Genomic DNA, 24,146 nt, shown 5'->3' on the forward strand with positions numbered 1-24,146 from the left:
AAAAGAGGCAGTTACAGACAAAAAAAGCATCTTTTAAAAATTGGAAGTCAAATCCTTCTGAGGAAAATAGAAAGGAGCAAAAACTCTGGCAAGTCAAAGTATAATAAGCAGGCCAAAAAAATTCAAAGAACTAGCAAAAGATAAAAACTAACAGCAAAAATGTTTAAGTACCTCAGAAGCAGGAAGCTGCCAAACAGTCAGTGGGGCTGATGGACAGCGAGGTGCTAAAGGAGCGCTCAGGGAAGACAAGGCTGTAGCAGAGAAGCTAAATGAGTTCTTTGCATTGGCCTTCACTGCAGAGGATTGAGGAACATTCCCACACCTGAACCATTCCTATTGGGTGACAAATCTGAGGACTGGTCTCAGATTGAGGTGTGAGTAGAGGTGGTTTTGGAACAAAATTAATAAATTATATAGTAATAAGTCACCGGGACCAGATGGTATTCACCCGAGAGTTCTGAAGGATCTAAAATATGAAACTGTAGAACTACAGTTATAAATCTCCCCACTGTATTTTCCACTGAATGCATCCAACGAAGTGAGCTGTAGCTCACGAAAGCTTATGCTCAAATAAATTTGTTAGTCTCTAAGGTGCCACAAGTATTCCTTTTCTTTTTGCAGATACAGACTAACACGGCTGAAACTCTGTAATCAGTAGAACTACTAACTGTGATATGAACTTATCACTTAAATCAGCCTCTGTGCCAGATGACTTGAGGATAGCTAGTGTGACACCAATTTTTAAGAAAGGTTCCAGAGGTGATCCTGGAAATTACAAAGCCTAACTTCAGTACCATACAAACTGGCTGAAACTACAGAAAGAACAGAATTATCACACAAGTGAATATGATGTGTTGGGGAAGAGTCCACACAGCTTTTATAAAGGGAAATCATGCCTCACCAATTATTAGAATTCTTTAAGAGGGTCAACAAATGTGGACAAGGGTGATAGTGTACTCGGACTTTTAAAAGCCTTTGACAAGGTCCCTCAAAGGCTCTTAAGCAAAATAAGCTGTCATGGTGTAAGATGGAACGTTCTCTCATGGATCAGTAACTGGTTAAAAGACAGAACACAAAGTGTAGGAATAAATGGTCAGTTTTCAGAATGGAGAGGGGTAAATAGAGCTCTCCAGGGATCTGTGCTGGGACCAGTGCTGTTCAAAATAGTCATAAATGATCTGGAAAAAGGGGTAAATGGTGAGGTGGTAAAATTTATAGATGATACAAAATTACTCAAGACAGTAGAGTCCAAAGCAGACTGCGAAGAGTTAAAGAGATCTCAAAACTGGGTGACTCGGCAATAAAATGGTAAATAAAGTTCCATGTTGATATATGCAAAATAATGAACACTGGAAAACATAATCCCAACTATACATACAAAGCGATGGGGTCTCAATTAGCTCTCCAAGGAAGGGATCTTGGAGTCATCATGGACAGCTCTCTGAAAACATCCATCCACTGTGCAGCGGCAGTCAAAAAAGCTAACAATGTTAGGAACCATTAGGAGGGATAGATAATAAAACAGAAAATATAATACCTCTATATAAATCCATGGTACATCCTACACCTTGAATACTGCATGTAGTTCTGGTTGCCCCATCTCAAAAAAGATGCATTAGATGTGGAAAAAGTACACAGAAGGGCAACAAAAATGATTAGGGGTATGGAATAGGCACTGTAAGGTGGTAACTCATCTTTTTAGGGTGTTGGAAAGTAGCAATATATTCCTCAGAAGATGTCAGCATGAAGCTTCCCAATTGTTAACAGTTCCTACAAAACCTTTTGTAATGAACAGTTATGTTTATGAGCAGCATAATGTTTGTAATTACTGTAATAAAAAAAGACCAGACAATAGATTTAAAAAACATATTTCAACTGTATTTCAACCATTCTCTTTCAAACTGTGAAAGTCTATTCAGTTTGGTAATAAACTCATCATATGCTCTAGACTACTTTGTAAGCTTGACTCAGCGTTTCACATGCCTGAAGTTAAGATACTTTTCCTCTGCCTAACTAAAGAGAATTTATCGAGTTGCTCACTGAAGAGTTGCATGTCTATCACATTCACAAGACGCTCTATGACCTGCTTCACATTATGGTAATTGGGGGAATTGTTTGTTTTAAGATTAGGCAGAGGTAACCAATTCTCTAATATTTTCCCTATTTATTTTTATATAAACAACAGAGGGCAGAAACAAAAAAAACAAAAACAAATGCTATGATGAAGCCAACATTCAAATCATTTAAAATTAAAAGGACAAATTAAAAGAATTCATAATTATTCCACACCAGTCCTCTACCAGTCATAGCAAAGGCCTAGGACGCTAAAACAGTTGATGTCTGGTAGAGTACTGTACTGTATCATTTATGCAGAAGAACATATTAAGCCATCTTGAATTCAAAGCTTCTTCCTTCCCCATGTCAAGTTTTCCCCTTTTTGTTTAAAAATACGAAATCAGTTTAAGTCCTGCAGATAAGACTCAGCATGTGAAAAATTCTCAGGCCTGCAGAGCACAGAATTGCTGAAACACAGCCAATATGTGATGGTCCAGTTCAGCTGTAAACAGAAGGTTCTCCAAGGTCAGCATGTACTGCTGGATTATCTGGTGGTGCTGCAGACAGAGACAGACAGCTTTAGTACTCTTAGTTGCCTTTATGTACCAAAACATGCAGAGAAAAGAACATGCATCAAACACAGGAGCCAAACTTTTGGCCAGACCTTAGGGCTACACTGGGTACTGGGCAGGGCTGCACGTAATTTCTACCACCTGCAAGGAAGGTGTAGCCTGGAGAAATGACAGGATGTAGAAACTGCATTTGCGTTTGTATCTTGAATTGCTAAGTGCTGTACTCTCCCTGTGCGAAACAACCTGGAAAATGCTAGCAATGGTGACTCTGCAGTCCTGATCCTGAAGTGCGTTGTGGGTGGGCCTCTGCACATGCATGGAGGTAACTGTAGGATTGAATATACTACTAGGAGGCCATGTAAACTTTGTTTACAAATATGGGAGAGTAATCCACATGAAGAATTACATACCATATCCTGTACAGTTACCAACTAGTATTCACAGAGAGGACCACTTTCAATTTCTTGGCCTGTCACTTTCAGCCAAGTCACCAAAAACTTTAGTCTTTTTACACTGGTTACCAGATATTAAAAAGAGACAGCAGAGTTCCAAAGTTCTTGTGGTTTAATAGGGGTCTTTAAACATTTCCTCCCAGGGCTGCAGTCATTTCACAGATAAAGTTTTTACAACTACCCTCTCTCAATCCATTCTTGGCACTTACATATAATAGCACCTCTTAGCGGATCTTCAAGTGCCTTTACAAGCATGGAGTCTTGATATATCCCTTATGCTTTGTATTAACTATCCCTCCATTGTAAAATGGATGTAAAACAAATAGTTTACCTACAGTAACAGTCACTGGCAAAACTGGGATTAGAAGCAAGGAGACCTACGCACTACCCCCTTTGCTAACCAATTAGGACAACACTGCCCCACCCAGCTGTCTTAATTAAATGAAGTGGATGAGGCTAGATGAACAGGACTGATTCTCAAATCACTAAGCATTATCCACCTGCTGAACGAGACCAACCTGTAAGAAGATTTGTTGCAGTCTCTCTATACAGTTCTTGTACCAAGGCGTAATTACATCAATCCCACCAGTTTCACACCGCACTAAATGCTCGGTTAATATCATAATGAAACGCTAAAAAAGAGAATAATTTTAAGGAAGTACTGGTTAAGCATGTCTTGGAACATGAAGGAACATACTTATCTAAGATTAGTGAGTTATTATTCTGGACAAAATAATCCATGAGATATTCTACAGACAGAAGTTTTGAACAATCAAGTCTGAAGAATTCATTTAAATTAAGAGATACTAAACAAACACTGCCTTTTGCTTATTCAAGAAAGGCGCAATCTGGTATAAGAACTCCTTTATTCAAACATTTTGAAGTTAAACAAATCCTCTCTAGGGGAAACCTAGAAGTTTCTTGCTCTGGAGTGGCTGGACCACATTACTAGCTTCCATAGTAAAGCTATTCATCCTTCCCCATACCCTCCGAATTCTAGCCCCCTTAAAAGTTGAGGGTTGCCAGAGGGACAAAATCCCACACCGTTACCTGGAATATAACAAGGAAGAGATTCTTTTGTTCACTCTGAGCAGACTCTACTTTCTCCTGCAAGCGTTCTATCTGCTCTTCCAATGGTCCATCTTCCCTATCGCTGCTTCGGTCATCGTCGTCGTCGTCGTCGTCACTGTCTCGCTGGAAGTGAAAGTAACAAAGTTACTGACACAGCCAACCACGGTAAAGTTTAGCTAGTGAGATCCTGGTAGTGCTCATACTACAACACATGTGCATAGCTGCTAGCAACTTGCCTAATGAGGCCTCAAGGGAAGTGGAGCTGCTCTGTAATCACTTATCAATACTGTAAATTGACTGCATTCATGGGTTGTTTACTATATGAATATGCTGCTTTAGTTTACATGGGGCTGGTAGGGAAGAGGAATAGCTAAGGATAGACCACTTTTCAGCAAACACTTGCACTGAGAAGAGATGCTGCCAGGACAGGACAAGGAGATCAAAAGAACTGCGACAGGTTTAAAAAGGAAGATTCCTCCTCCCTTGTCCCCGAGAGGTGGGGAGTTGTCTGATGGAACCAAACAGACAGACACACCCACACAGTGGAGATGTCTGAAGAAGTTAGGCCAGCTTCGTTTACCTGCCAGGGATGGTAAGGTTGTTTTAAAATCTTTAAATGCTTTGTTTCTACTGCTAAAAAACCATCTTGGTTTAGAAAGGCTGCGCGGTCAACAACCACAATATTGGTCACAGACTCCTGAATGGAAGAACAGCAGGTGCCAGAACGTAGTAGAATCTGCTGGGTGTGCACATAGTTAATACCCTGCGTGCTGGGCCTGGTCTAAGAGTACCCCGGGAGAGGTAAAGGCACAAGGCTGGACAGTGGAGAGGGTGCACTCGGAGACCAGGAAGGGGAGAGAGGTGCAGTTAGCCCTTGTAATTGTGACATGGGCTCACTGTGGTGCTCCTTACGAAAGGAGAATTTAGATAACAGTTACTGTCTGTCCCCCTAATCTATTTAAAAAAAAAAAAAAGCATCTTCAGAACTGCCATTTGACCCTTAGCACCTAGCCATGAGTCAGTCAAGGGAAGTTATACAAAGAACTAAATGTAGTTTAGTAGGAAATAAGGAATTAGGCAGATGAAGGTTTTGACTGCAGGTATTATTTGCTTTGTTATTCTCACGAAAGATTGTTTTTCTGCACATCTGTCCAGAAATTAAACAGCTATAAACTTCAAATATTTGTAGAAATACTATATGCAAAACCAATTTAGGATGACAAAACTAGGGCCCCTGTGTTAAGTAATCCAAGAGGTGTGATTGCTTGCATAAAAACTGACAAGCAAGTACTTTTCTTCCTCTGCAGCCCTGAATGTAACTTTTCTTCAAAACAGCTTATATCCGCATTAACACATTATAGGTCCAGTCATCTAAGGATATAGTGCAGGGAAGCATCATTCACACAACACAGTCTACAGTATTGTTCAGAACTGAATTCCAACATAACCGGAAATGCATTAAATAAAACTAATTATGCTAAAGATAACGGAGAAGACACTCAAGGTACTAAGTGCTTCTAATGCCCATACAGACTTTATGCGGAGGGGCAAGACTCAATTTTTTCCCCACAAGTGTAGTTTGGGATGTCAATCAATCAGTTTCTTCAGACATTATCAGCTTTCCCATTTAATCTATTTTGACATTCAGTTATCCTTGGAACCAAAATAATGTGTTTTAAAATAATACTGAAATCGTTACACACAAGGGATAGTGTTTAAAGCTTTAACATCTTGTTTAGTAACTTCTGGGGGTAAGGTCACACATGGGGATTCACAATGTATTCAGAGCAAACAAAAAGAGTATGTGAAACTGTCAAAATCCAGAAGCATGCCCTGGAACGTAGTGGCAGCGTAAGCATGGGACAGTAGGTCAGTTGAGTCCCCCAGCTTCTCTACCATAACTAGCCTCTCTAATTTGCTTTTCTGTAATATTTATCAAGTTACTAAATGATATATCTACAAGTTTGAAGACGAACCTTTTATCTGCAACTACAGTAAAGCTGAAATACTGAAAATACAATTTCCATTGCTACACAAGAATGTAACAGAAAACGAGAGTGAGTTAGCTGAGAGGTAGCTGTCACTGAAGCATCTATAGTTGGCAACAAAAATTTAGTGTTCTTTTGTAGTTACCTCATGAGAAAGACCTAAAAAAGCAGTAAAGGAACGTAAACTGAGCTCCATTTACTTTGACTTCTTGGCTGTAACAGCCTTTACAGCTGTATTTGAAGTTCATGTTAGTATCACAATCCCTGTGGAATCCAAGTCAATATCTATGTGCTACTGATGGGTATAATGTTGTAGAAACATTTACAGCATATTTATTTTGTGACTCTCAGAGCAAGTCTCATATCAGTTGACATGCATCCTGCCACAGAAAAAGTATGATTTAGTCTGAAATGCAGTAAATGTGAAATTTACATGGCTTTACTTCAATAGACTAGTGCTACTAATATATTTACAAGATACAAAACAAGACACTTACTCGTTTGTGTTGCCTGGCTAATCTTGCTTTAGTCTCCTCTAGTTCCTTTTGGATCTTCACTACATGCTTGTTCATCTTACGAATTGTGGAGTGTAAGATCTCCCAGATATAGAACCTACCAGAGAACCAATTATAATCTTATTGTAGCCGGTAACAAAATACAAAACACAGTAAATAGTAAACTGTAAAAGAGCAGAGAGAAAAAAATCTCACGTCTAAAATCTAAAATCTTAGCTGTATTTTAGCCCCAACCTTCTTACTCATTCAGACTAACAGTGCGGGTTTCAAGTGTTACCAGAACGTATTAAGAGTACATAATTTATTACAGAAATGCATGCAGAGGAAGAATTTTCCAAAGTTTCAGCTATAACCTGAATTCCTTTGCAATTTATGCAACTTATGCATGTGAAGTACCAATATTAATACTAGGGGAGTACACGTAAACAGGTGGGTCTTCCTATTACTAACAGTGGGATCTTTCCTCCATTTTTCCTTGAACATGAGTGGTGTTCTATTTTGAATGTATTCAGGAATGCATGAAGCACATCATGGATTTGTTTTGTTAGAATGTTCTAAGTCAAGAGAGTTAAAAAACGTCACGAAGCTAGAGTCTCCACAGGATACTGTCATGTGGTATCCTTTTCTTTAATGATTTGGATACTCAGTGTAACTATATGAACAAATAAACTGACTTTAAAAAAGTAATTATCTGAATACAATGTACTATTAACTTATAGGACTGACAGTGATAAGTATAATTCACAAAGGTATAGCAACAACAGTACCTGCAATTATAGATGATAGTTACATGAACCAGTCTGTGTCTGGGACGTTCTCCCCACCCCCAATTAATTATTATTATTATTTGTATTGCAGCAGCACCTAGGAACCTCAGCCACATATCATGTTCCCATTGTGCTAAACTAGTGCAGACCAATACAGTCCCTATGCCAACAAGCAGTTTGCATGGTGACTGTAGAGGTGTACCTTCCTCAGAGGCACACTGAAGTTATAGGCCATTGTCCGGAAACTAGACAAGATGGATTCTTGGGTTCCTTATAAACCTGCACCTCAACTCTAAATGGAAAATGTTGAATGACATATATCCTTTTGGAGGGGTTGACAGGTAGGTTGTGTATGAAGTGCAAAGGTAATTTTTATTTTTTAAAAATTGTTTGCTCACCATAATAGCCAAGAATTTGTGCAAAGTAAACTGGTATTCCGTGTACATTATCCACAAAGTGAAAATATGTCCAAGCCAACTGAATGTTAGTTTCAGCAACAGAGAATTCGTTTTGTTACCTAGTAAAATCATGAGCAAGCTCTGGAGAGAAGATCCAGTTTGCTACGGCAGCACAATCAACTATCTGCGTCCGAATCATCTTATCCACAAGCACAGCAATCATCTTGTGAGAGAGGGGGGAAAAAAAAAAAATCTGTTTACTATATTAGAGCATCATGATACCTACGGTAATAAGAGATATTCAATCCTACCTGTTCATTGCTGGTATGAAACACAGGAATAGGTGCTATCAGTTATAGCTTCTCCAGTGACCCTCTGCTTAACAGCCATCATTAGCTAGTGCAGCATGAATGCCCTCTGCAAGGGCAGTTGCTTCTCTAGAGGCCTGAGGCAACAGCGTGTGCAGAGGAGTTTAACTAAAGGTGCAATTTTTACCAGATACGAGTAAGCTGGTGTGACGGTCACACTGAACTAGTTTTAAGATCACCCACACACAGTGTTAACACTAGAAGACCTGCAACAATTTAACTAAATCTGTATCTACATTTGGTTCAATTGGTGAGCACTAACTACTGCTGAATCTCAGTAACACAGCCAAACAATTAAGGTTGTATTTACCTCAATTAAGCAACAGCCACATCACAAAACCAATCTGCCACATCAGTTGATCCAGTCAATTCTACAAGCACATTGCCTTGAGCCCAAGTTTATCGTAACACTTTTTTTTTTTTTTTTTAATTTCAAGTAATGTCTGCAGTCAGAGCAAGTTCTAAGTGATAGACTTTTATTTCTTTGAAGCATTTGGTCCAAGTTTAGATTTTGTAATACAAACTCTTACAAAAAACTTAAGATCAAGAGAAATGATTCCATAATATTAACCACCCCAGTGGAAACGGCTGTTTTAATAAGAGCCATTCTCTTGCAGGGTTAGCAACTCAAACGCTGCACTGAGAAGATGATCGTCAAATTGCCATCAATTTGGAATAAATGCTGAAAGGAGGTAGCATAGTGAGAAACAGCTAAAAATGTGATATCTAATCTAAGATGCAAAAAGAAAAGGAGTACTTGTGGCACCTTAGAGACTAACCAATTTATTTGAGCATAAGCAAAGCTCATGAGCAAAGCTCATGCTCAAATAAATTGGTTAGTCTCTAAGGTGCCACAAGTACTCCTTTTCTTTTTGCGAATACAGACTAACACGGCTGTTACTCTGAAACCTAATCTAAGATGCTGTTAGTAACACCAGTAAATACTTTGAATTTTTTCTACTAAACAATTTAAGTAAACAGTGGCCAGGCCTTTTTTTTTTTTTTTTAATAAAGTGAGCATAAAATGCAACGCTGTCTTTGCAAACAATTCAGTTTCTAGGCTTCTCAGTGTTCATTTTGTTGTATCCGATTATCGTGAGAATGCAAGCTTCAATAAACATCTGAAACCACAACTCTTACCTGTGGATGGTTCTTCCAGACCTCATACACAACCCTCAGCACATGGAGCTTCCCCTCATCACTTTCAGCGAGTGTTTTGAAGACTTCATGAAACCTTATTATAACAAATAAAAGCAATCAGTGGATGCACTGCAAGTCGTTGAAGTGGTCCAGTAAAAGTTTGGTTGAGAGTATGCCTACGCAGCCTACGGTAGTGAGCCTCACAGACCGAGTCAACAGACCGGGGCTCGCACTACAGCACTAAAAGTAGCTGTGTAGACTCTGCAGCTCAGGCTAGAGCTAGGGAGGGGGGCGGGTTCAGAGGCCAAGCTGCAACTTCAAAGCGCTGTCCGTACAGCCATTTTTAGCACAGTAGTATGAACCTCGCAAGCCCGAGTCCACGGACCCAGGCTGGGAGGCTCACTGCTACCGGCTGTGCAGACACTCTCACTGTGACCCATTCATGGGGATTCTCTGATAGGCCATGTCTACACAGGAACACTTTGGAAAGTTAAGGCAGATGAACTACTAGTTTGAAGCCGACGAGAGTAAAGCCCCCATGTGGATGATCTCGCTTCGGAGTAAAGTGAAGCAATTAGGCTGCGGCAAGCCAGGGTGTGAATCTTCCCCACACTAGCCCGCTGTGGTCTCATGGTCTGCGCGAGCCCTGACGATGCGTGTTAAAGCACTCTAACAAACTGTTAAAGTGCGTCATCAGGGTGCCCACAGTTAGACCTAGACTAGCAGGCTAGTGTGGAGTAATTCACACCCCAGTTGGACGCAGTCTAATTGTTCATGTAGACAAGTCCCTAATGGAATTTAATCTATAGCGAATTATTGCCACTTTTCTCCTGAATGAGAGCAGCCACGCATGGATTTAACATTTTAACTTACCCCTTTAGTTGATTTGCCTTAACGTATCTGAGTGCTCCAGGGTAGACATGCCCTTGTAGCGTATTATCCCATACACTCCACAGCAGACGATCCTCCAACAACTCCCCTGCTAAGTTTTGTTGGTGTTTGAATGTGAGTGTCATAACAGAAGTTGTTAAGACATAAAATGTAAATTACCAGTTTAAGACCCAATGCTACAATTGATGGTGCCAGGTGTGCCAGTGACGGCAAGAAGGCTCCCTGGCCACAGCAGGCTGCCAGTGTATCATCACTTGCAGGTCGGGGCCAGCCAGGCTCGAAATTGCTACACTTCTTCCAGGGGCAGTTTATGCAGCACCTTTCTGAATTTAAGCAGCAATATAACCTGAAAACATTTCAAGTTTCACTGCTAGTTCAGAAACCAATATACGGATTTGGGAGTGAACGGATTCAGAATGTACTTACATGAAGTGCCACGTTTTAGCACAGCATATGGTATCTACATACACAATGTTTGATCAAGAGAAATTTAAAGAACATATTTTAGACAGTTGCAACAGAATATCTACGAGTTCAAATGTTTCTGTACCAGAAGCTCGGAATCAAAAATCCAGTAAAAAATTCTAGGATGTATTTTATCTTGCTTAGGCAAATTTAAGACATTTCTATCAAAAAGCTTTTGATTTAATGTATGGTTTTATCCTGACAATTACTTGTGTCGTATTTAAAATTACTTAGTTGGTATTTTATTGTACAACACCAAGGATCGTTGGTAGACAGGTGTTACCCAGTTAACGTAAGGTTATGCCGCTTGCTCTTTGGGACATTCAACACATAGGTTTACCTATTTATCAGCTGCTCCTGCTCCAAGATGTCCCGATATATGCAGTGCTCATGACCTCACATGTAGAGCCAGACTGCAAGGGGGAGGGGGGGGGGAGGTCATATGAGGGATTTTCCCTACTATATGGCAGGGTTTTGCAAATATAGAGGTATTTTATATTCCAAAAGGTAATGTAAAAAAAATTGGCAAAACTCTGCCATATAGTAAAGAAATGCACCACTTACCTGCCCCCCTTTGTGCCACCCCTGGGTAGTAGGGATGTTGCCAGCACAGTGCACAACTGGAACATTTAACCAGGAGCAGGGGATGCTTGAAACCAGGGCGCAGGGTCATCTGAAAGTAAGGGTAACAAGTATGTTTTGAAATCTAATTGCTATCTGGGGCATCCTGACATAATGCAACCACTAAGTACAGCACTAGCAAGTCACCTTTGAGAAAGACACAAGTCATAAGATACTGATTGCACTGTGCTCATTTCCAACTCTTACTTTTCCTAAGTACCATCCGGTAACAGCTGTGTTTGTATTGTGGTCTTTGCTAGAGTTTACTAACCCAACATGAAAATAAAACCCAGGAATGTGTGTGTTAGTTTTTTTGGCCCTTACAAGATGAAGACAGAAACAAAAATTCACACAAGGCTGGAATTCTACACAGAAACTGATTCAGCAAAAAAGACAGGAAGTTTTTCCCCTAGCAGTACCCGTAGGGGGAGCACCGCAGCGACCCCTGGAGTGGCGCCTCCATGGTGTGGTATAAGGGGCGCTGTGTGCTCCCCCAACCCTCAGTTCCTTCTTGCCAGACAACTCCGACAGAGGGGAAGGAGGGCGGAATGTGGAATAGACACGAGCAACACATCTCGAAGAACACCAGTTACAGAACAGGTAACTGTCTTTTCTTCTTTGAGTGATTGCTCATATGTATTCCACAATAGGTGATTCCAAGCTATACCTGTTGGAGGCAGGAGGAGTTCACAGATCCCCGGACAGAGCACGGGATCCTGCCGAACCTGGTGTCATCCCTGGTTTGGGAGACAATCGCATAGAGCGAGGTAAACATGTGAACCGAAGACCAAGTGGCGGCCCTACAAATATTCTGGATGGGGACGTGGGCCACAAAGGCAGCCGACGAGGCCTGGGCCCGGGCCCGAGTTGAGTGTGCCTTTACAATGGGCGGCGGGGGAACACCCGCCAGATCATAACAGGTGCGAATGCACGAGGTGATCCAGTGGGAGAGGCGCTGGGTGGAAATCGACCGACCCTGCATGCGTTCAGCTGAGGCAACAAACAGTTGAGAGGACTTCCTGAACGGCTTAGTCCGTTCCAGGTAGAAGGCCAGCGTCCTACGCACGTCGACTGTGTGGAGGCGGCGTTCCTCACTGGACGCATGGGGCTCGGGGCAGAGGACAGGCAGGAAAATGTCCTGGCCCAAGTGATAGGCGGAGACCATCTTAGGGAGGAACATGGGATGTGGCCGGAGCTGAACCTTATCCTTATGAAAAACCATGTACGGGGGTTCGGAGGTCAGGGCCCTGAGCTCCGAGAACTGCCTGGTCGATGTGATAGCAACCAGGAAGGCCACCTTCCACGAGAGGTGAGACCAGGAGCATGTGGTCAGAGGTTCAAACGGGGGCCCCGTGAGACGGGATAACACCAAGTTCAGGTCCCATGGCAGGACAGGTGGCCTAGCACATGGGAAAAAGACAGTTCAATCCCTTAAGCAATCATCCAGTCATAGCATGGCAGAACACCGTGTGTCCCTGCACCGGCAGATGGAAGGCCGATATGGCCAACAGGTGCACCCTGACCGACGAAAAAGCCAGGCTTTGGGCTCTAAGGTGAAGGAGGTAGTCCAGGATAAGCTGGATTGGGGCGGCCACCGGGGAAACACCTGCTTGGCGGCCCATCTGGAGAACCGGGATCACTTCGCCACGTAGGCACAGCGTGTGGAGGGCCGTCTACTTTCCAGAAGAACGCGCTGGACCCCCTCCTAACACATCCGCTCCTCCCCACCTAGCCATTGAGCAGCCACGCCGTGAGGTGGAGAGCCGCTAGGCTGGGAGGGAGGAGGCAGCCCCGGTCCTGGGAGAGCAGGTCCGGGTGGAGCGGCAATGGCTGCTGCGGAGCCACTGCCAGGCCATGAGGGTCCCGTACCAATACTGCCGGGGCCATGCCGGGACAATCAAGAGAACCCGGGCCTTGTCCATTGTTACTTTCTCCAGGACCCTGCTGATGAGGGGGAACGGAGGGGAACACATAGAGTAACTGGTGCGACCAGGACAGGAGAAAGACATCTGAGATGGCGCCCTTTCCCAGACCCCCCTGGAGCAGAACCGGGGGCAGCACCAGTTCTGTCTCATCGCGAACAGGTCCACCTGGGGAGTTCCCCACACTTGGAAGAGCTGGTGAGCCACTTCCGGGTGGAAAGACCACTTGTGCTAGGAGGAGAAGTCCCTGCTCTTGCGGGCGCCCGGCAGGTGGAAGGCCCTCAGGGAGATGTCGTGGGCTATGCAGAAGTCCCACAGTCTGAGGGCTTCGCGGCAGAGGGCGGAGGATTGGGTCCTGCCTTGCCTGTTGATATAGAACACCGAGGCCATATTGTCCTTGAGGACCCTGATCACCTTGCCCTATAAGTGCGAGCAGAAGGCCACACACACACCAGACACACCGCCCTGAATTCCTTGACATTTATGTGTAGGGATAGCTCCAGGGCCGACCACAGCCCTTGGGTCTGAATGGTCCCCACATGGGCCCCCCAACCCAGGTCCGATGCATCGGACACCAGCTCCAACGACAGGGCCCTGCCTCAGAAAGGGACCCCTTGGAGCATGTTGTTCAGGGTGGACCACCACCGAAGGGAGGCAATCACCAGGTCGGGCACGGTGAGGACCTTGTCCATCCTGTCCCGGGCCTGGGAGAACTCAGAGGCCAGCCAAAGCTGGAGGGGCCTCATTTGGAGCTTGGCATGGCAGACCACATACGTGCACACCGACATGTGACCCAGGAGCTGGAGGCATGCTCTGGACGTTGTCACAGGGAACTCTGTGACCATGTCAATGAGCCCCTTTAGGGTCTCGAATCTGTCCGGTGGAAGGTAGACCGTGGCTAATGAGGTGCCAGGAGCTCCCTGATATACTCTATGTGCTGGACTGGGACTAACATGGACTTGGTGTCATTTATTAACAGGAAACTGAGGAAGCGTCTGTGCCCCTCGAATATGTGGATGTGGAAATACGCGTCCTACAGATCCAGGGCGGCGTACCAATCCCCTGGATCCAGGGAGGGGATGATGGAGGCCAGGGAGACCATGCAGAACTTGAGTTTGACCATAAACTGGTTCAGATCCCGCAGATCCAGGACGGGCCTGAGTCCCCCTTCGGCCTTCGGGATAAGAAAATAGCGGGAGTAGAACCCCTTGCCTCTGAACTCCCCGGGGACCATTTCCACTGCTCCCAGGTCTAGGAGCAGCCCTACCTCCTGCTCTAACAGGGCTTTGTGCGAAGGATCCCCCAGAAGGAACTGGGGTGGGGGCGAAACAAATTGCAGCTTGTAGCCCCGGGAGACCGTGTTGAGGAGCAGCGGTCCGAGGTTAGTCGCGACCACTCCGGGAGGAAAGCACACAACCGATTGCAGAAGGGAAGCTTTATTGAGGGGGGAAATCCCCTTCAGGAACTGTCAGGGTGCCGCCCGGCGTCCCATCAAAACTGCCTTTTCCCCGGCTGCTTGCCCTTGGAGGACCTAGGCTGCGGGGCAGGCCGTGACTGCCGCTGAGCGTGCCCTCTTATAGTCTCCCGACTTTTTATAGGCAGCCTCGTACTTAGGCTGCACAGCCAGAGCAGGGGCCTGCTGCAGCTTAAACTTAGTTTTGGCTGGAGCCGGAACATGAAGACCCAGGGTCTGCAGGGTCGTGTGGGAGTCCTTCACGCCATGCAGCTGTGTATCTGTTTGTTCCTGGTGGAAACCACCACAGCCTGGTGGTTTGCCACCCGCAATTGGAAACTCGAGGATGAATAAACCTTTCTGCCAAGAGTCCAGCCTCCTTGAGTCTTTATTTTTCGGAGAGGGGGCTGGTTGGCCCTGCTGCTCCCTGTGGTTGACTGACTCGACCACTAGGGAGTTGGGCATCGGGTGGGTGTAGAGGTACTCGTGCCCCTGGGTGGGTACAAAGTACTTGTATTCTGCCTTCTTCGAGATGGGGGCCAGGGAAGCCGGCGTTTGCCACAGGGTATTTGAGATCCTTGCCACCCCCTCATGGAGGGGCAATGTCACCCTTCCCGGTGCCGAAAATGACAGTACATTGAACAGGGAGACCGAGGGCTCCTCCAGCTCCTCTGCCTGGAGGTGAAGGCTCGATGCCACCCGTTTTAAAAGTTCCTGATGGGCCCTAAAGTCCTCCTGTGGGACGGAAGGGGGCAGGGCCGCCTCATCTGGGGAGGGTGAGGAAGCCGGTATGGTGCTCTGGGTATCCACTGGCACCAGAGGGTCCACCACCTGGTCGGTCTCCAGGCACAGTGACGAGGATGTACGTCCCACCGACCCTCTCCTCGGAGGCCTGGAAAGAGAGGCCGACGGCACCTCTGAGGCTCCAGCTACCGAGAGGGCCCCCACCAGGGGTCGCGTTGGAAGTCACTGTGCCCACTGGTACCGCTGTGGCACCGACGGCCCCGGCTGTTCGGCCTGGTCCATGGAAGGGCGACTACGAGCGGAGCCCGGGCTGACAAACAACCTGCCGCTGCCACGGGACCAGGAGGAATGGCGGTGCCAGGAGCGGCGTCACCCACAGTATCGCGACCTTGATGCAGAGGACCAGTACCGCCTGTAGCTGCTGCTCCGCGATCTGCTCTGACAGGTGGACCCGTGATGGCGCGGTGCCGGCGATCTACACCCCGGGCTGCGGAGACTGTGCCTTGGCAGAGACTTGGAGCGGGATTCCGAGTGGGAATGGCGTCAATGTCCGTGCTGTGAACGGCTGCGGTAACCCCTGAGAGACGAGAACCTCTGGTGAGGTCTGCCTCGGACCCATCGGTAATTGCTCCGCAGCGTGGAGCGGTGCCGGGAGTCCTGGTCAGACGCTACCCAACCAGACAGTCTGGTGGGAGTCGAGGATGAGCCACGTGGACTACGTCCTGAACAGTTGCTGGGCAGAGAATAGCGTCGGGAACGTTCCCGCGACCGGTGCCACGTAGGGGGCGACTGTGGAGAACCCAGTGGTGGCTTGCCTCTGGAGCAGGAGGCCGACAATGGCGGCGCTCCTGGTACCGGCATGGTCATGTTGTCTCCGGCTGCCTGCAGGGCCTCCAGTGTGGACGGCATCCGGACATCTGGGGAGGCCTGTTCCGACGTGGTCGGGCTACTCCACTCAACAAGTTTGGAAGCCTAGAGGCTGGAGGGGATCGAGGACTGCCCGACAAGTGTCTAGTCTCTGCCCCTGGTTTACCTCGGTGCCACTGCGAAGAATGCACTCTCTTAGCCTTCTTATGACCCATAGACAGGGAGCAGTGCTGACTGGTCGATGGCACCGGAAGCGGCGTGCCAGAGCCGGGGTCAGCACCAACTCCATGAGAATGGCCCGAAGCCTAATGTCTGTTTCTCTCTTAGTCCAAGGTTTAAACGACTTGCAAATTTTGCAATGATCACTAATATGGGTCTCACCCAAACAGCCTAGACAGTCTGAGTGTGGATCACTACTTGGCATAGATCACCTACAAGTGTCGCACGCCTTAAAACCCGGGGCGCGGGGCATACCGTGGTCTGGGTACTCTAACTAAATGAAGTAACTGTAACAGCTAACTAACGACAGGTACTAGCACTGAACGAACGAAAAGTTCTGGGGACGAGCTACAGCAAAGCTGGAGCAGCAGTTCCGATGCACCTTCGCCGAAGGCAAGAAGGAACGGAGGATGGGGGGAAGGCACACCTTATAACGCGCCATGGAGGTGCCACTCCAGGGGTCGCTGGGGTGCTGCCCCTACAGGTACTGCTAGGGGAAAAAATTCCGGCACCGGTGCACGTGGTGAGCATGCACACCTATTGTGGAATACACATGAGCAATCACTCGAAGACGACAGACAAGATAGCCATTTAAATGTGAGGTGTCTTGGTTTAACAGTTAAGATTTAAAATATACGTAGCACTGTACAGAGATCTAAAATATACTGCACTTACATCAGTAAATTTGCACCAGCTCTGTATCCTTGTATCCCGACTTCAGTTGTACAGCCTCAAGCTACATTAAAGTGTTTTGCATCATCAATAGTTCTACAGAGAGCACCAATATGCTTCACATTGTGGTAAAAGAGGAAGACCATTCCTCCCGTGAGAAGTTTACAATCTAACTAGAATTTTTATAGGAACATATAGGAATTAAAACTTAGACTGAACTTCAGTTTAAATGCAGGAGAGAACAGTTTAGCAAGAGACTGGTAGTACAGATAAGTCACTTTGCATGTCTGGAGTCACTAATGAGATGAAGATGAGAGGTACTGGAGGACAGACTTTTCTTGTTTAGGTTGCTGTGTGTGTGATGGTACAGGGCCACAGTTAAAGCTATATAGGGATTTCTTTTAAAATTATTTTATCTGCATTTCCTGGCTAACATTTGTGTTTGAGGACGCTACAATAAGGCATGTTTCCCTTTAGTAATATTTATTTACTATTTCCACTGCTGCTCTATGAATTAAGTCCTAGCTCCCCTGGGGATAAGTCACATTTAACTGCGCAATGACAGGATCTCAAATGGAGCTTGCAAGTTGCACTGTAATGGGCCCCATTCCTCCACAGATGCATTCTGAATGTAGCTCTTCCGCCTGCTTTCCCCATACAAGACCCCTCCATTGCCTCCCCACCTGCACCTACCTGGCTCTGCACCATGGAGCGTTAACACCACAGGACCATAACATATATAGAACTAGATTAAGTTTCACCAAGAAAGCCCATGTAAGGTGAGAGACATCAAGCCTTCCTGAGTACTTTATGCTGGTGGGGCCCTCTTGGCTCATTGTGGGCACTGGGAAGTGTGCTATCTATTGCTGCACTCTTCCAGGTGAGCCACAAGCTAAGGCATGTCTCAGAACGTGCAGAATCTTGAACTAGCCACATGGAGTAAAATACACATTACGATCTCTGCTTGGATAGTAAGAGTCACACTACCATCCCTTTAATAAAAAAAACCATCAGCTCTTCTCTCCTTCCTTACTTGCACATTACACTGTGCAACATACAAAACACTGAAGCTTGTGGAAGAATAGCTCTACCAAGCAAGTCACTGTTCTAATCAAAACGTGTTCCATAAACTCAGAAATATAATGCATTTATCACTTACTTTGCCAGAGCACTGAATGAGTGGCTGAAGGACTTGGCAGCTAAATGGAGCAGAGTCTGTACAAAAACTTCTATTTTCAAAGGGTTAAAGGTGAATCCTTCATCTGAAAGTTGTTTTCAAATTGAAACAGTGGGTTAAATTAAAATCAATATAGTAAGTATTTATCAAAATCTAACCCTGCAAACAAAGCACTGAAGATAATTCATGGTTTCTTTATTTTGTAAAATTTAAGATTTAGCATTTGAGCTTTACAGCCTGAACAAGGAATCAGTCAATGCTTTCTAAAAGCTGCAGTTTTATTAGCAACTCCCTCAGGCTGCAGAGATAGTCTTACCTCACTGACATGCAGCTACTGGAGTACATTTAGGACTACACTACACTGCTCCCTCATCCGCTATAGGAGGCGATTCTCAAACTCGTTTCATACCAGCAGGGTAGATGCCATTCCAATTTGAAAGTTTTATCAAACCTAGCAAAATCTACTGCTGACTTTCAAAAGCACTCATAGCAACATCTTTCTTTTCAGAGGATAAACAGGAGTTTAATCCCTTTAGGATTCCTATAACCCAGTGGTTCTCAAACTTCTTTTCCCCGCGGACCACTTGAAAATTGCTGAGGGTCTTGGCAGACCACTTAATGATCTTTCCAAATGTTGTTTGTACCGTTAGCTAACTATTGTAAAGCGCTTTGGATAAAAGAGCTATATAAAAAACCTAAATAATAATTAACGTGTTTTTCTTCCACAAATAAAAGCACAGAACTCATATTTTAATATCAGTAGTCTCTCCCTCAGCTGCAGCCCTGGAGCTGGAGAAAGTCGCCTCTTTCATTGGCCGCTGCAGCCCTGCATGTCCCAAATTCTCTCCACCCCCTCTTCTCACCCTACTACCCCCTAAGGCCACCACCTCACCTTACATGTGTATCTTTTCCAGGGTCCAGGCACCTAATTACGGCCCTTCATTCTCTCGTGTGCAGCCATCCAGGTGTGCACCTTAGAAGGAACTATCTGCGGACCACCTGAATAGAACTTGCGGACCACACTTTGAGATCCTCTGCTATAACCCATTCTTCCCCTGACTTGGGACACTCCTACACCACTTTATTATCACCATGTATTTTGATTTTTATATATTCATCTAGGTGCCTGTACAATCTCACATATTACTGAATTATTCAAGTTCTTTTTCACCCAAGCTACCAACTTTAGATGTGACTTCTCAAACCTCTCTTCTAAGACATCGGAGAACAGATAAGCCCTGGACAGAAAGACACTGGATGTCTACGGCAAGGGTGAGGCTGGGAAGTGAGCTCAAGTCAAGGCCCCCTTACAAGAATGTCTATTTTGTTTAGACCAGGGGAATGGCAGCTTGAGCTCTTAGCTGTTCTGAACTGCTAAGGTAATCTATAAAGAGGCGCTCTCACATACTTAGGACACAAACCACGTTACATTTTCTAGATCAAAACTAATGCCAAGAAATGCATCCTGATGGTGAAGTTTGAGGGACTTTTTCATTCTTTCATACTGTCTTTGTCAGCAACAGCCACATAATAGTACATCTCAAATACCAGTTTACTCCTTCTTACCAGTATCCCATTGATAAGAATGGATCCTGTCCATGGGGCAAGAGAAACAAAAATACACTCAATGTTTTATAGTGGTTCCGTTTTCTGTCAAGTGATGCTAAATGGAGGAAGTGTACAAAGTCATGAGGCAATGTACCAGGCACAACTCCTAGTTCGACAGGCTGGTGAAAGTAGTTTTGAACAAAGAATAAATGACCTAGTAATGCCTAATGTCAGATATCCTTACCGTCGTCATCATCCTGGTTAGGGTTGGGCACATCTTTTAAGATGCCGAATATTTCATCATTACTTGTCTTGTTTTTAATGGCAATGGTCAAACAGAGTGCGACAGTATATCCTGGCAGAGACTCTAAACATAAGACAAAAGGTCTGATCATCTTCAAAATTAATTGCAAATGAATATGGGTTACTTTTATGTCAGCTTGTGCATTTCTCAGAAAAGCACACACTTTTCCTTGAACAATTAAAAAAACCCAACAATTACTGCTTTGTATTAATAGAACTGAGATTTTGGCATGCTGGAAATATGGATTTTGCAGCAATCTGCAGGCTCAAATGCTACATCTGGACCACACGCAGCCAACTCACAAATCTCTAATTTCTCTCAAGATGTGAACTTGTTTTAATAGTTGGTGAATAGTTCAATTACGTAATGACACTTTAAACCACAGTCACAATGCCAGGTAGCGAGGATGTTAAGAACTGTGGCAGCACCTCCCCATATTAAAGCTTGGCAAAACTAGTACACTCAAAATTCCTTTTGCCCTTTCTTCCTCCCAAGTCCACTTTTTCCTCTATTTCATTAGCAAAAAGTTATCCACACCTAGATACACATATCTTTTCTGCCTCTCAACTCACCCCCACCCCCCCACATCTACCCAAAATCTTGCTGCTACCACCCTGCTCCTCATGTCACTGTCCGCATCAGCAGCCCCATAGAATCCTTCCTTCCTATCTGCAACATCAAATTCAGTCCCCACTTGGCCTCAACTTTAGAGGCCTTACATAACAGTTCCTTTGCCTACATATGTCCTCCAATTTCCTTCTACTTCCTTGGAGAGTCTCTTCGTTTCCTTCTCCCGCTCACCTTGTGACTTCAGTCGTGACACTCCTTATACTTATGGCACTCATCTTTTTTTCTTCACAAATAATCTCTCCACATCATTTTTCCCCTTAACTATGGTCTTACTCCTGTCTGTTTGCTTGCTTCATTTATTAGACAGAGTTCTTTGGAGCTTACCAAGAGCTCTTTCGTTTGTTTCTGAAACAAATGTGGCACTCAACGAATAGTAAGTTATCTTCACTATGCTGTTCAACTTTTGTGCATCACTCAGCTCAGACACTAAAAACAGAAGCCAAACTGACTTTTAGGCTTCCTTGCAACTAGCACAATGCTGCAGCATTCAGGCAGCAAACACTGCAGGGTAATTGACATTTTAAAGTTTTTAGGAACGCTTCTTCAGTGAATTCCCTCCCAACCTGCCCCAAATCAAAGTTTTAGACCTAAACTATATTACTGTGCCCAACTCAAGCAATTTTTCCAGGTCAAAAGTCAGCCTTTTTATTTCCACTGTGAATTTTCTTCTATAAAGATAACTAATTTGACCCAGAAACTAGAGTGTTTCCTTTCTTGATCAGATTCAAAACAGATAACCTTTTCTTCAGAATGCTATCAAAATATTAAACTCTTCTAAATAGCTTTTATACTTACTATTGCTTTCATCTCCGTATTTATAAATACACGATGGGTTTGCAGGACTAAGGACAGAGAAGGTAGCAGGAACAATATCAATTATTCGCTGATGGTATGAAAGCCTGCAAGAGAAAATTTCAGTTGTAATAGAATTACCAGTGGAATATTTTCAGGAATACCACATGGTGTTGCCTTAAAGATGCTCGTATTTTATTATGTTTTAATTTTGGCAGAACAAAAACCAAGAAGTCTGAATATTACTACATTTTATCGAGGATAGTTCCTTCCAGACATTAAGAGTCAATGAAACCACTTTGTGCATTGACCTTCCAATGGACATTTTAAAAAAATGTCTTTAAAAAAATTATATTCTCAACTTCACATATTTAACTTTGTTCAGAGAAAGGTTAAGAGGAACCATCAGTCAGGGCCACATTTTATTAAAACACTGCACATGCTATGTGGATCACAGGCAAAATACTGGTGCTACAATTTAAAATTCAATGAAATAAAGTAATCTTGACTTCTCCATTTTAACCCTCAGTTCCATCCAACCTTTATAAACATTTAAGAATTAGCCTACCACCATCTGAGGTGAGATGAAAGGGATCCACAAACAAAATATTTCTCTTTTGCCAGTCAGTGCTTTTACTCCTTCTATGCTTCCTGACTCAAAAAGGAATAAGTGAAAATAGTTTTCACTTGGGATTCTAATGTTGGATCATATTAAAGAAGTTCTGTATTACAATCACAAATGAGTTTGATTCCCCATAGTTTAAATTCCAGGGTATTACTAATTAAGAGGTCTCTTGCTTTTTGGTGCTGTTTCTCTCCTTCTGTGCGTGAAACTTGCAAGCTGCTAATTGTGTTAGTACATTCTAAGACAGAGTCTGTTCTCAAAGCAATTCTTTGTAACAACCACCACTCACACAGAGAAGAGACTCAAAACAATACACTAACAACAGAAGCAGCACCCAGAGACTCCCTGCCCTTTTGTTGTATTCATCTCGCTTTGTTAACAATTGTGATTAAAATAGAGATAGAGGACATATGTATGTGGATGGATGCTTGGTGTGGATAATAACTGAATGATCAGGGAGGTGCCAGCCTAAGAATCCAGTGTCCATCGGCTGAAGAAGGCGTCAAGTGGAAATAACCAGAGGACCCCCCAGAGGGCAGACTGGAATCCACCCTACAGCCTCAAGAATGGGAGAACCAAAGAACAAGATAACATCTGGCAGCACGGAGCCGTCAGGAATGTGCCATCTCCTGATTGATTCAGCAACAGCATGATGAAGCAATCCCATAGACTGACATAGGAAGGAATTCCTATAAAAATGGACTCTGGAAAGTGAGAACTTTGGGGTCTGATTCTGCAAACCAACTTCCAGGAGCATCAGATGTGCATCTGACAAGACCCTGCTCCCTCCTCATGTCCAGGCCACCAGGCCAGTGGCTTGGCATGAGCAACTCTAAGGCTGGTAACTATGATAACAACCTTGCAGAACCTGTGTGTGTGTGTTTGTATGAATGAATGTGTGAATAAATATGAGATTGAATGGAATGTTATAGCTATAACTAACTGCTTACTGTGATTCTTTCTGTATTCACAATAAATGGGGTATTTTGCCTTTTCCCGTTTAATAAGATCCTGCTGGTTTTTATTTTATTGGTATAACACTAAGGGCTTGTTTACACTACAGATTAGGTTGACAGAGCCACCACGATAATTCGATCGGCTCTTGGTGTCCATACTACCCTCCTTCTGCAGGCAGAGCGCTTCCTCACCTGGTGCGCTTGCACCAACTGGAGTGGGACATTGTGGGGCACTGACAGCCCTGTGGGGCTCAATTTCACAGCACAGAGCCTACCAGCAGTGAAACTGACATTCTTGTCAATTTCACATTACTATTGTCTTTGCTCCAACAGCTGTGGGAGCTCCATGGGGAGCTGGGAGCCTAGGCGCTCAGTGCATGGCAGCTGGGCTCAGAGAGGAGAGAACAAACATAAGAATGGCCATACTGAGTCAGACCAAAGGTCCATCCAGCCCAGTATCCTGTCTACCGACAGTGGCCAATGCCAGGTGCCCCAGAGGGAGTGAACCTAACAGGAAATGATCAAGTGATCTCTCTCCTGCCATCCATCTCCACCCTCTGACAACCAGAGGCTAGGGACACCATTCCTTACCCATCCTGGCTAACAGTCATTAATGGACTTAACCTCCATGAATTCATCCAGTGCTCTTAAGCCCTGTTATAGTCCTAGCCTTCACAACCTCCTCAGGCAAGGAGTTCCACAGGTGGACTGTGCACTGTGTGAAGAACTTCCTTTTATTTGTTTTAAACCTGCTGCCCCTTAAATTCATTTGGTGGCCCCTAGTTTTTATATTATGGAAACAAGTAAATAACTTTTTCTTATTCGCTTTCTCCACATGACTCATGATTTTACAGACCTCTATCATATCCTCCCTGAGTCTCCTCTTTTCCAAGCTAAAAGTCCTAGCCTCTTCAATCTCTCCTTACACAGGACC

General features: G+C 44.5%; 1 protein-coding gene across 1 annotated transcript in view; it reads right to left on the reverse strand.

The window, feature by feature from the left end:
* Positions 1-1,856: 1,856 nt before the first annotated feature.
* Positions 1,857-24,146, reverse strand: part of NCBP1 (nuclear cap binding protein subunit 1) — a 59,717-nt gene continuing 37,427 nt past the window's right edge. The window contains exons 15-23 of the mRNA XM_084628440.1: positions 21,635-21,738; positions 20,150-20,272; positions 18,340-18,442; positions 9,327-9,420; positions 7,938-8,041; positions 6,636-6,750; positions 4,130-4,273; positions 3,598-3,711; positions 1,857-2,612 (exon numbers count right to left, since the gene is read on the reverse strand). Coding sequence (XP_084484566.1) covers positions 2,499-2,612; positions 3,598-3,711; positions 4,130-4,273; positions 6,636-6,750; positions 7,938-8,041; positions 9,327-9,420; positions 18,340-18,442; positions 20,150-20,272; positions 21,635-21,738 — 1,015 coding nt within the window. The 3' untranslated portion in view covers positions 1,857-2,498. The remainder of the gene's footprint in view (positions 2,613-3,597; positions 3,712-4,129; positions 4,274-6,635; positions 6,751-7,937; positions 8,042-9,326; positions 9,421-18,339; positions 18,443-20,149; positions 20,273-21,634; positions 21,739-24,146) is intronic.

Source organism: Lepidochelys olivacea (genome assembly GCF_965140295.1).
Source record: "Lepidochelys olivacea isolate rLepOli2 genome assembly, chromosome: 5".
Taxonomy (NCBI): Eukaryota; Metazoa; Chordata; order Testudines; family Cheloniidae; genus Lepidochelys; species Lepidochelys olivacea.